Source organism: Drosophila serrata, unplaced genomic scaffold (genome assembly GCF_035046125.1).
Source record: "Drosophila serrata isolate PLE 108 unplaced genomic scaffold, ASM3504612v1 contig_347, whole genome shotgun sequence".
Lineage (NCBI taxonomy): Eukaryota > Metazoa > Arthropoda > Insecta > Diptera > Drosophilidae > Drosophila > Drosophila serrata.
In genome coordinates this window covers 192108-205693 of record NW_028257245.1, presented here as the reverse complement: position 1 = coordinate 205693, position 13586 = coordinate 192108, and the positions used below count along the sequence as shown (strand labels likewise).

Sequence of the window (13586 nt, the reverse complement as noted above, 5' to 3'; positions counted from 1 at the left end):
GAAGATGATGAGATAACCGCCGATATCGATGAAGACGAAGATGAAGAGGACCAAGAAGACAAAACAAAAACGCAGCGGCAGGGCAAAACGTTTAAAACAATACCACTGACAGTAGATTCAAACAATGAAACTTCAAAGATTGTAGATATTTCCGTTTTAGAAGAAAAGGAACGAAGCGAGGATGATGGCAGAGCCTTGCGTCTTTATACGAGACTAAATCGTACTCGTTTGACGCTCTCAACCAGGCTGCAGGACAAAACAGCAGAGGAATCACAGGATACGACCACCAGGAGAAGCTACAGCATACCACAGCGCTTCCGCACTCGCTCTACAACGCCCTCAACTCCCTCAAGCACAGAAGAAGCTGAGCAATCAGAGGAAGAGATCAAGGTTGAATCCACAACAAGGCGGTTTTACGCAGGTCTAAATAGACTGAGAGGCAGAGGAAGCACTACCACCAGCACCACTACCGAAATTGCAGATGAATCAACAACTGAAGCCACAAAAACCACATCCAGAGGCACTAGGCAGCCTTATGTGGGCATTAGTCGCAGAGTTACAACTGCGACAACAACCACCGAGAAACCAAATGAGATCGAAACTGAAGACATCGAAAATGAAGAGGAATCAACCACTCTAAGCTCGGAAATCAAGGTTGACGAAAATCAGACCGAAAAGAATGAGTCAACCGATAAAACTGAAAGTAAGGAACCTAAAAAACCAGAAGAGCCGGAAGATATTACCGAAGAGCCCGAACTGGAGGCCCATATAGACGATGACAATGAAATTCCAGAAGAAGAAATTATACCCCTAATTGAAGCCTCGACCACAAGTGCGCCATCGAGCACCACAACCACAATTGCACCATCCAGCGCCACGCCAACACGTCGTCAACTGGTGATTCGTCGCCGTTTCAATGGAACAACCACTGCTGCTCCAGTGACGGATGAGAAACTGGAAGAGAATCTAGAAAATGAGATTATAGATCAAGTTGATACGGAAAGTTCGACCCCAAGATCAACAACACCAACAACCACATCGAGGCGGCAGCTTTTGATACGCCGACGCTTTAATGCGACAACAACATCAACCACAACGACAACGACTGAGAATCCAAGTGCGGACAATGAAATAGATCAAGATGGGGCAACATCGAGCACCACCAGGCGCTCGCTTTTGACACGTCGCCGCTTTACACCACCAACAACATCAACGACAACCGCTGCCACGAGGGGATCAACGAACCTGGATGAGGTTAGCACACGTCGTCCGTACGCGGCCTTGAACCGCTCACGTAATCGCTTCTCTACACCGCGAACCACAACCACCGAAGGCAATGGTGATGATGATGAAGAATCCGATGGGGAGGAGGCTGAAGAGCAGGTAGCACCACCACGTCCCGGCTTCCTTCAAACGAACCGCCATCGAGCCCTGCAACGCACTCCCGAGGAGGAGGAGGAGCACACAGGTGGAGCACTGCTGACCCGCAAACCACCCAACTTTGCTGCTCGGCGCACCACCGCAGCACCGGCTAGAGTCAGCTCCAGCACACGACGCAATCTGGTAGCCATCAATAGGAATCTATATCACCGAGCGGAGGAGGATCCGGAAGAAGAGGAGGAGGAAGAGCCCGAGGAGGAGTACGATGAAAATGGGGAAGCTGAGGACGAGCCTGAAGACGGTTCTGCGGGTCCACCCATCAGAAGCACCACTGCAAGGTCACGACTTAGCCAACTGCTTGCCAGCAGGCAAAGACAGCCCCTGAGGACAGTGATTAGCAGCACGACCGAAAGACAGACCGTCTCGAACAGTGACAACGATGACGATAACGATAATGAGACCGTGAACGAAGAAGACTCGGAGGAGGATGAAGGCTCTGCCGAGGTATCGAACAGTACACAAACCATTAACCACAGTAACTCCCAGGGGATTGGCACCACTATCACTAACAGTAACAGTAGCATTAATGGCACTACTAACCGAAGCACTGCACTGAATGTAGCTAGTCAACGTAGTAACAGCACCGTAGCCAATTATTTGATTACTCGTTTCAAGTCAAACAGTTACACAAACAACAACAAAACCAATTACAAACCAGTCACAGTTAAAGCTAATCTTAAGGCAGATAGTCACAGTAATGATAACGATGATCGAGACGAAAATGATAATGATAGTGATAATGATACCGATGATGATAACGATGCTAGTCTAGAGAACGAGGGGGAGAATGTGGCGGAAGAGAAAGCAAGTGGGGCTGGTTTGAATGCCTTAGGTAATGACGTTAATTCTAAACGACGCTTTCAGAATCGTTATCAATTGAGCCGCACCAGAGGCACCACCACAACCACACCACCACCATCGACGTCAACACAATCCCCGACAGCAGCCAACGCCAGACGATTGGCCTTTGGGGCCCGTCAGCGCGCCCAGGTAACTAAACTAACCCTAGTCGAGGAGCAGACTGCCGAGGAGACCGAGGCCAAGGCACAGCCCCACGAACCGGTGGAGGATGATGCCGCATCCGTAGCCGAAACAGAGTCCAATGAAGACAACACTGAAACTGGAACAACAACGACCACCCGGCCCACACCCAAGCGCATCCGTGTCCTTAAATTCCGCAGACCCCTGAATAGCAATAGCAATAGTTCCACCGTAGATAGCACCACTAATAGCGCCACTGACACTAACCCAGACACCCAGACCACTGCCACTGCCACACCACCAACCACCACAAGCAACACCAACACCACCGTAGGCACCAACGGCAAGCGTTTCCGCAAGATTGTGCGAAAGCTGCGACCGGTGGACTCGAGCACCGCCGCCAGTGTGGACAACTCCGAGGAGACCACCCGCAAGCCCTTCGTTCCCAGCCACAGCAGATTCGTGGACCAAGAGCAGAACCAGACTGACCTATTGAGTCTCCGGCAACGGCTCAAGGAACAGCAGGCCAAGGGTGAGCCCCAAGATGGTGTCATCAGTAGTCGATTTAAGGCTACGGGCCAAAAGGATGACCAGGAGAACGTGTCTGATCTGCAAAAGTTGAGGGACAAGGTAAAGGCCGAGCAGGCTCGGGGTGATGGTGACCAGGGCGTGATCAATGATCGCCTGAAAAAGCTGCTGGCGGAGAAATCCACCGGCACTTCACGACAAGGACAAGATTCCGCTTCGCCGGCCAGAGACGATGAGCAGTCCTCGTCCGTGTCCTCACCACGGCCCTTCTTCAAGCGCAAGTTGGTGGCCCGCAGGCCCTACACACCGTCCTCGGCGAGTGGCGGATCACCGGGAACCACAAAGGCACCGCTTGCTTTTAGCACCTCTCGACCAACGGCCAAGTTTGTGCGCCGCAAGAATGGCAGATTCGATCCATTCAACTCTAGTGTCCGCAATCGGGGAGAAGGTTTTGTGAGGAGCGACCCACGAGGTGCCAGATTACCGGGAACCGATCGCTTCAAGACCCAAGGAAACGAGGATGACGAAGAGGAGTTGGAGGCACAGCAGGAGCACCCTCTGCAGAATCAATTTGGAACCAATTTGCGCAGACCATTTGTCCCGAAAACGCGTCCAGTTCTAGATAAATCCAAGACTCAGCAGGAAGATGGAGCCGAGGACAGCGAAGAGGATGATGAGGAGGAGGACGAGGATTCCGAAGAAGAAGGCGACGAGGAGGAGGATGAGGACGAGGAAACTGGGGAGAAGAAAACGACTGGCGGCGAGGAGAAGCCCTCTGAAGACACGAACACCAACAAACCCAAGTTCAATTCCCCTTACAGGCCCAAGGATAACCGCGTGCCACCCGGCAGCCGTCCCAACTTTGGAACCACCGGCAGTGGGGCACCCACCGCACCTGGCAACGTGCCCTTCAATCCCCGCAACCGACCACCCACCGGACCCGGCAGCTCCAATACCAACAATCCACCCAATCGCTTTGGCAGCACCAAGAGACCACGAGTGGTCAACCGACCGCCGGGCGTGGCCTCACCCAACCTGACCCTGAAGCCGGTGGCCAGTGACTATGAGCGAACTACTCCACTGACGCCACTGAAACCGGCACCATTCATACCCAGCAATACCAGGAGCTACGAAAGGAAGTACTCGGGACCATCCACAGAGGCGGCGGAGACCGCCAGCGAGAATTCGCTGATTGAGGATCTAAATATCGATGCACTGAATGCGAGGAACAAGAAGATATTCGACAAGCACAGCAAGAAGCACACCACGCTGAAGCCCAAGGTGTCCAAGGTGGAAACGGAGGCGGGCGTGGGCCTGGGAGCGGAGGTGGAGACTGGAACCGAGGTGGCCACCGAGGAGGAGACCACCTTCAGCGCCGATCAGGGATATGTGACCACCACACCCAGTACACCAGCACCACCACCACCACCATCACCACCCAGCACACAGTTAGACACAGCCACAGCCACCAATACAGACACGCCACCAGAAACTGAAACCGAAACTGAACCCGTAACCAATACCGAGACAGCGACCAATGCTAATGAAGCCACTTCCTCCGTCAATTCACAGGATCAGCCTAACCACACCACCCAGTCGAGCACCACCCAGGCCCCGCCACCGGCCACCACACTGCTGCACGTGTTCACCCTGATCGAGGGCGAGGGCGAGGGCGAGGATGAGCATACCACCACTCGAAGGCCGGCGGTGAGGCTCCTGCCCACCATCCAGACGGAGGTGGTGCCCAAGCACAAGGTGGTCGAGATCAATCGCATCGTCGAGATCAATTCCAAGCAGGCCAAGGCCGCGCAGCGCAAATCCAAGGCCAACCAGGACTTTGGTACCCTGCGTGTGGAGTCGCTGCCCCATGTCGAGCAGCTGGGCGAGATCAGTGTGGTGAAGTACGTGCACCTGGTGGATGGCAGCGATATACAGATCAATGATGGTCACAGCACCGTCGCCGACTACACGCCCACGGAGCCCACGACCCGAGCCAGCGGGCAGAGCAACTCGCCGCCGGTAAGGAATTCCGTGCCGGAAACGGAAGGCAGCGATCGGGATGGCAAATCCCTGCTGCCCGAGGTCCTAAGCGGAGCTCTGGAAACCTCAACCATCTCGCTGGAGGGTCTCTTCGACTCGGCTCGAAAGGGCAAGCAGCTGAGCACCAATAGCATCTTCACCGGAGGAGAACTGCCAACGGAGGAGGAGGAGAGCACCACCATCTTGAGCAGCAGTGCCAGTGCCACGGAGAACGGCGAGAGCACCACCCTGGCACCCACATACGTAAGACCCATAGTACCCCTCCTACGACCCGAGTCCAATGAATCCTCGCCGCTGGTCATCTCGATAGCCAATCTCGACCAAGTGATACTCAGCAAGGTGCAAAAGTCGCTGGCCGAGTCGAATGGCAGTAGCACAACCATGTCGCCCGCTGCCGCCGATTCCAATTCGGCCTTTTCGGTGCGTCAGGCTCAGGTGGTGCAGGCACCAGTGGTCCAGACCAGTGACAATTCCGACCAAAACAATCCCGACCAGACACAGACACAGATCACAACCACAGTCAGGACCACAGCGGATGAAGAGGAAACCACCATCTTTGCCCTTGACACCACCACAGCTAGCACAACCACAACTAGCACTCAGATACCAGTAACCACTGACTCTGGTGTAGACAATGCAGACAATGGTCAGATCAAACAAGAAACACTAATTGCCATGCCAATTGGAGCGGCAATTATCAGCCAGCTTGGTCAAGGCACACAGACACTAACAACCGGTGGTAACCAAGAGATTGGTGGTAGTGGCGCTATTAGTTCCGAGGCTGTCAACCCGCAGACAACAGGCACTCTTGAGAGTGAACAACAGGTGTCTGCTAGTGGTTCCACTAGTGGCAACAACCAACTGACTACACAAACCACCACAACCACAACCACATCAACCACACAGACAACATCGGGCACCAGCTCAGTGGGCAGTGGAGCAGTTAGTGGAGGAGCTATCGGTGGCTCAGGCCAAGTCAGTGTGGGCAGCCGCGTCAGTGAGGCGGTGAGCTTTAGCTCCGAGACCCATGTGGTGCATCGCAAGAAGATGAGCCGCAAGGGGCGTGGTGGTCGTCGTCTCCGGAAGACGACAACAACAGCGACACCAGCAACCACAACGACCACTGAGACGGCCAGCACAGTGGAGACCGATGACATTGTTACCACTGTCATTCCAGTGCCGGAATAAGGTCCACACACAGCGTAGTTAGTTATTTCTAGTCTTAGCCCTTATCCAGTTTTGAGTTTTGAGTTTGGAAGTTTAGAAGACAGGCTTAACCCCTTGTTGCCGAACCGTAGATAATTGGCTGCGTTGCTTTGGCTTAACAACAACGAATGTTTAGAACGAAACCCTCTCGGCTTAATATATTAAATTCTTTCCAAAATTTTCCCTAGTGCTGCTGCTGCTTTTTTTTAGTAATTTGAAATATTCTATATATATATATTATTTTTTTTTGTTTCCATCTTGTGTAAATTATTTAAATTCGTATTCGTATTCTTCGAGCTGCCATACCTAAAAACAATGCCTACACACATCTCCCACTCACACACACATACATATACAATCACACACATGCCACACCACTCAGATGCGAAAAGTCTTTCCTTGGTTCAATCTAGGAAAATCTAGAGAAAAAACAACAACAACGACCCTCAGTGGATTTTTTAAAAGAAAACTTGACAAGCTCTTAAAAACAAAGAAACTTTTAATTTTTGATTTCTACCAGGCGCAGTTCTTAAGTAAATCTCTCGCTCTCTCTTTGTTTCTATCCCTTTCTTTATATATTTTCTTAAATAATATATATTTTTTTTATTTCACTCTTTCCCCCTAACTTTTCTATCCAAAATATTTTAAGTCTAGCTTTAGCTGTAAAATATTTATGCACAACAAATAAAATAATGAACAAAAAGAAACAACCTATACAAATTATTATTGCCACAACAGAACACGAACAATCAACCACTTTTCCACTATCATTTCCCTCTGGAAAAAACCCCCTATTTCCCTGAACAGAAAAAATTGTATATAGGAAAACACCAGATTGAGAAAATCTTCTATATGTATAAATAATTTTATTAAGACAACTTATGTATTACCCTCTTTTTAAAGTAACTCTTTTTCAGGAATTTATTAATTTCTTTTTGATTTGATAGGGTTTATGTTATGTTAACTTATAAATAAGAATTTATATAGTATGAATAGGATATAGATGTGGGGAAATAATATTGCTTAATGAATAGTTATAGCTTAGAAACTTTTAAACTTCCGCTCTCTGTTAAATAACATCTTGAATACTTCTTTTGGTCTTACAAAATCTTATGCTCATAAATATCAAAGGTAATCATATGATTCTTTTGAAAGCAAATTGCAATTATTGTGGCTCCCCTTTTGCTCTTTCAAATGTCACTTGTAGAATTGCTTATTATTTGCCAAGTCATCGACTCTGGCTCCTTTTTATTCTCTTAAATGTCAGATGCACCTTAGACACATATTTCTTTTTTTCTTGGATGCAATTATTGCCACATATAGAGGAGAGCAAAGGCAGCAGCTGTTGTATGTGCAAGCTTGTCTCTATAATCGGTTTCAACTTTCGATGAGTCGGCAAGATGTGCAGTGGAAAAAATAACTAAGCAACTGGAAAACACATGAAATAAAAAAAGTAAAAAAACGAGTTCAGCCAAAACAATTTGCAAATTGCTGGCAAGAGGGTCTGCATACGAGACATGTTTCATAATCGCTATATAGCTATATAGCTCTATAGCTAGTCTCTCCTTGGAACGATAATTGCCAAAAGTCAAATCACGAGCGCCGCAAAAGAAAAATCACGAAAAAAGCTGACAGGCGACGGCAGGAAAAAATCCAGTCAAAAATCAGGTTGACAAAAAAGTCGTTAACGTTTTGTCGACATTTTTCCTTTCCAAGTGCCCATGAAAAGTGAAGAAAATGCTTAAAACAAAAGCAGACCGTAAAAGAAGCCATAAAAGAAGATCAAAGGTGTTGCACTTAGGGTAACGAGCTTTTGTTATTATTTTTTTTTGATGAAGATAAAGTGTAAACAATAGTTCAGGTAATAGGGAGTGTTTACTCAGAAAATGAAATTACCAAGAAAAAGGCATGAAATGATATGACACACTCCATGGCTTAAGGGGTTATAATATCACAACTTATTTCCTTGTCAATCATTTCCAAAGATCAGATTATCTGACCAATAATGTGGCTTCATGTGAAAATGAAATTGCCAAGAAAAAGGCATGAAATCATCACTTTGAAGTAGAGAAACCTCAGGCCAATATGTATTATTTTCCTTCAAGGCTAACCTTTTTTTCTTGCCAATTATTGGCTAAGATCAGATTATCTTACCAATAAAGTGGCTTCATGTGGCTTTATCCCCTTCGCTTTCATTTGAGTTGGCCTTGAAAGGGCTGCCTGCCTGCCTGCAGCTTTCTCTAGTTCGCACCTTAAGTCTTTTGTTTTGCAACTTTCACAATAAACCCACAAAGAAGCCAGAGAAGAAAAAGAAAAAACAAAATAAAACAGAAGACGACGCCCTGCACGCATCATCAGTCTTCTCCAGCTGATGACCACCGCAGCTTGCACAATATTTATATATTTTTTTGTTTCTGATTAAAGCCAAAAGCTAACCAGTTTTAACGCGGCGCATCTGCCCAAGAAAAGGAAGCTTCAGAGTGGCAGAAGCGGACGGGGGGAGGAAGCCAAGATTATGCAATCACATTGGCATGCAGTTAGTTGGCTTTTGCCAAATACCAAGCAGAAATACCCGGGTCCAATCCGATGCGATCCAATCCGCAGATCGAAGGAGCTCGTCTGCATTACGCAAGCTCTTCCATCTCAAGAGCTCATCCCAAAAGACCGTTAAGACGATGCGTATTTTGGCCCAAACCTTGCTGGGTCGTTCCATTGTCTTCAATCGGTGTGATGTCTCTGACATTGACATCAAAAATCTGCCCAGCAGCAACTCTCTCCTTGGGTGGGTTTTGTGTTTTCTACAAACCAAGCTCTCTATAAAAATATGTGTGAAAAAATACCATATGATCTTGAGTCTAAGAAAAGAGTTATTATGGTTTTAACTATTAATAAATAGATATTTGAGTTACGAAAAATAGAAAAAAATACGTTTCAAGTTATTAAAAAAAAACCTATCAAATTAAATTACTCTTTAAAAGTAATAATTAAATACAGTCTTTTACAAATATTTCAAGATTAATTTATAAAAAGAATTTGGTTTGAATATATTGTTAGAAAAATTATATAAAATTACTTTACTCTTAAAAAAAACTTATTCTAATTTAGTCTTTTACAAATATTTTTAAACAAGTTTATATATAAAGAAATTGGTTTAAAGATAAATACTTCAAGATTAGTTCATATCCTAACTTTAGAGGAATTTCAACTCAAGAAAGGTTAAAAATTATATTACGAAATCAAATAACTTGAAAACATCAAACTTTAAATATATTTATAAACTGTTTTTGACTATAGTTTTCAACAGAAAATATTTTAAAAAATGTTGTTATTAGCTTTTGATCTATACTTGTTATTATATAGTGCCAAGTACATGTTTAGCTTTCAATGTCAACCACATTGCGTTGGACAAAGCGTTGGAAAACTAGCACAAAATAATGACCACAATTCATGCCAAATAACTCGTTCCCAGTCCGAGTGTCCGAGTGTTATTTATTTATTTATTTTGCACTCGAACGTCCTTCAATTAAATTTTTTAAAAATGCCAGACTGCATTTTTGCGGTTGCTTTTTGCTCCAGTTTGCGGTCAAGACTTGAATGGCAGAGAAAGGAAAGGGTTTTTTTTTGTAGACAAGGGAAAGTTTTCTTTCTTGAAAAGAGCAAAATTATTTTGTAGGGTACTACTTTTATTACTCATATTACTTAGCCTTTTTCCCCAATCCCTTGACCCCTTAGCCCTTTATCCAGAGAAAAACACACAACACAACAAAACAACTAACTAATTTATTTTGCTAATGTAGACTACTTATGTACGTATTTTGCAATATTTTTAACTTTATTTTTGTATAAAACTATGTATTTTTTATTCTATTATTTATTTATTTGATTAATTTCCTTATTTATTTTGCTGTATTTATTCAATATTAATATTTTTTGTTGTTCAGCATGAGGGCGCGCTTTTGAATTGTTGTTGACTGCACCGCCAGGAAAACGCACCAAATAAACAACACAAAAATCACAGAAACAACAGCCGAGCGATAAACAATAAACAAATACCGAAAATATTTGAAATATTTGACATTCCAAAGAGAGAAAAATAAATAAAAACTTAAGAAATAAAAAATTGTAACCGCTTAATCCGCTTCTCTACTTCCATGTACCGTTAAGCAGCCGCGCCAGCCATCAACTGCCAGCGTCGCTGTCTCCCGTCGTCCAGTGCTCAGTGTGCGCCGGCGCATTATCAACTCACCAGCGTCGGCGTCGACGGAGGCCACCGCCACCACACAGAGCATAGAACCAGCCACAGCGACCTCCAAGTATGGACGACTGCGCAGTCGCCCCTCTGCGGCAGCAGCAGCAGCAGCAGCGACAGCAGCAACAACTACAGGGGCAGCAGGAACTACAACTGTGCCGGCAGCAACATCTGCTGCTGCTGGCGGCAGAACCAACAACAGTTACCTGAACAAGCTTAAAGCCAAGAGCTCAGCAGCAGCAGCGGCAGGCGCAGGCGCAGCATCCGGTGAAGCAGCAACGCAAACGCCAACAACCAGCAGCAGCAGCAGCAGCAATGACATCACACAAAAGCAGCACAAGTTTCAGCCAGCAAGCTTTGCGCTGCGACGCCAATTCCAAACGAGGCGGCTGACAACCTTCGCGCCGGCGACCAATGGCGATGAGAGCGGTGAGTGTGCACTGAGAAAAACCACCAGTAACTAAATAGTAATAATTTGTTTTGAAATAAATAAATTTATATAATTTAATTTAATCACTATAAGCTTATGGCGACTAGAGCAAAAGATCTTATAATAATAAAATGCATAACGCCCAAACAATTTCTTTGCAAGTCTGAAACTTGCACACATAGGATTTTAAATCACTTTCTCACTCTTTCTCTCGCTTTCACTGTAGTGCTTTTAAATTCTTAAATAATATTAAATAATATTCTAAGACTTCAACAGTAAAGTAAAATATATATATATTACATTTTTGCCATCTTATATTACCAAGAAGACCTAAAATTTTTACATTCCTTTATTAATAGGTATCTAAATTTTAATAAGATAATTTTTTCTACAAATTAAAGTTTAAAAATTCCATAACTTAATTTTAAAAAATCCATTTGTTTGAAATCGTAAGCCTTTTCTGCACATTTACATTAACAACGTCGTAATTCTTAAAAATTAAATTTTTAAATTTTCAATTGGGTACCTAGTTATTTTAATAATTAATAAAAACTATCACAGCAAAGCTTTCCGAATTAAATATATTTATTTTTTCGCTTCTTTATGACTTTTTTAAACTGTGATTTGTCAAAAGAAATGTTATTTAAAAATATCGATATATACTGATTCAAAGAATGCCAACATTTTAATTTTGTCTTCGCTTCGATTCTATTATTTAATTTTCAACTGTAAGGGTATATAAATTTCGGCTTTCCCAAGTGAGTTCCTTCTTTTGTTTCATCATAATTCCGCTTAAATTTTTAGGAATATAAAATACTTCACTACAGATTATTGAAATTTCTTTTCTCTTTGGGAAGAGTTTGCTGTTTCTTTTCGATTTAGATTCAATATAGATTTAATTTAGATCTTTGGGAATTTCATTAGGTGTTCGGTTTTGATTTTTATTATTGTGATATTTATTCACATTATTATTATTAATTTTTTACAGCCACCGAAGTGCCACGAACCCAGAATCCACTTTTCAAACGCCGCCTGACCCTGATATCCACCACACCACCATCGGCCCGCACCACCTTCCTGCCCAGCTCCTCGGTCCTGGAGACCACCACCAGCCTCTATCTGAGCGATGACGATGAGGACCAGGTGGCCAAGTCCAGTATCCATACGAGCCGCTTTAATCAGATACCCGAACAGGTGCGATCCCGCGAGGAGTACGAGTTGCCATCGCCACCAGTAGGAGCAGCAGCACACCTGCTTAGTCCAGCTAACACAACCCATGCACCACAGCCTGCTTTGCCGGCCATCAATCAGGGCATTCGTAAGTCCTAGATATCCAATCCTCTAAAGATTTTTGCCTTAAAAATAATCCAAAGATATGTTCTTTGCAGGTCGCCAGCTGATACCACGTCCACGTCGCCCGCAATCCACGACAGCACAGCCAGCATCTAGCACTCCCTCGGTCTGGTCATCGTCATCCTCATTGCCAGGACACTCGGCTCCGCCACTGTCACGTCGCCAGCAGAGTCGCCGTCGTCCCCACAAGTACATCGAGGTGTACAGTCGTCCGCCCAGCAAATCCGCCGTACTCACTGCCACCTCGAGCAGCCAGCTCCTGGATGAGGGTCAGGGACAGCCACAGGTCAACCAGGTGGCACAGCGACGACGAGGCGGTAGCATTGGACCCGCAAAGAGTGATCCCAAGGTCATTGTCCATGGACGTGGCATCATTGAGTGCCGGGCGCAGGGTAACTTTCCGCATCCCCTCAATTGCCGGAAATTCATATCCTGTGCACGCTTCGAGGAAACCGGCGGCATTGTGGGATGGGAGTACACCTGTCCCAAGGGACTCACCTACGACGGAGTCGGTGGGATGTGCACCTGGTCGCCATCGGATCAGCCCTGCCGGGACTAGACTGAAAAAACCATGAACCCATTAGCCTATCCAGTACCATTTTCATTACCATTATCCTATTACCTTTACCATTACCATGTTGTAAATGCTTTTTTTTCCAATTTGTGATTAGTTCCGATGAGGTGGAATCCGACGAGAAGGAGGAGGAAGAGTTAAATTTCTACGTTAATTACTCTTATTTAAGCATAGTGATATCTCAACCCAATTTTTTTGCGCCTGCCAACTCAGCGAGTAAGCAAAATTTTGTCTGTATAATATGTAAACCCCTCGGAGGCCCCACTTCCATATATATATCGCCATATATATATATGTGCTGGTTGTGTGTCGGCTCTACCGATGTCGTCTGTATGCTATATACCATAATGGATAATATGCTTTCATTATTAAATAAACATTCTGTGTAATCCAATTTTAATATGTTGTCAGTTGATTAATTTGGGGGAAAATTATATATTTTATATCTGTATATATCTGTTTCATTGTAAATACATTTTTATTGTACAACTACATATATTATATACCTGTAGGCTATTATGATTTCAGTCAGAAGTTAGCAACGCAGTGAAAGAGTTACCTCCTATCCTATAAATTATATATGTATATTCTTGATCAACATTAACAGGCGAATCTTTCTGGCCATCTCAGGTAGCAAAACAAACTTATAAAATTTTTCCAAAAAAATGAAAATCGTTAAAATTGTGAAAAATCTTTAAAAAAAATTTGATTTCTTAAAAAGTTAAATTTAATATGCAGCATTGTTAAGCGCCAAACAACTAACGCAGCGGCGGTTTCCTAATTGA

At 44.7% G+C, this 13586-nt stretch overlaps 1 protein-coding gene across 1 annotated transcript in view; it reads left to right on the top strand.

The window, feature by feature from the left end:
- Cht6 (Chitinase 6) overlaps positions 1-13195 on the top strand; it is a 41044-nt gene extending 27849 nt beyond the window's left edge. The window contains 4 exon segments of the mRNA XM_086838191.1: positions 49-5232; positions 10363-10873; positions 11863-12192; positions 12263-13195. Coding sequence (XP_086694317.1) covers positions 49-5232; positions 10363-10873; positions 11863-12192; positions 12263-12786 — 6549 coding nt within the window. The 3' untranslated portion in view covers positions 12787-13195.
- The last annotated feature ends 391 nt before the right edge of the window (positions 13196-13586 follow it).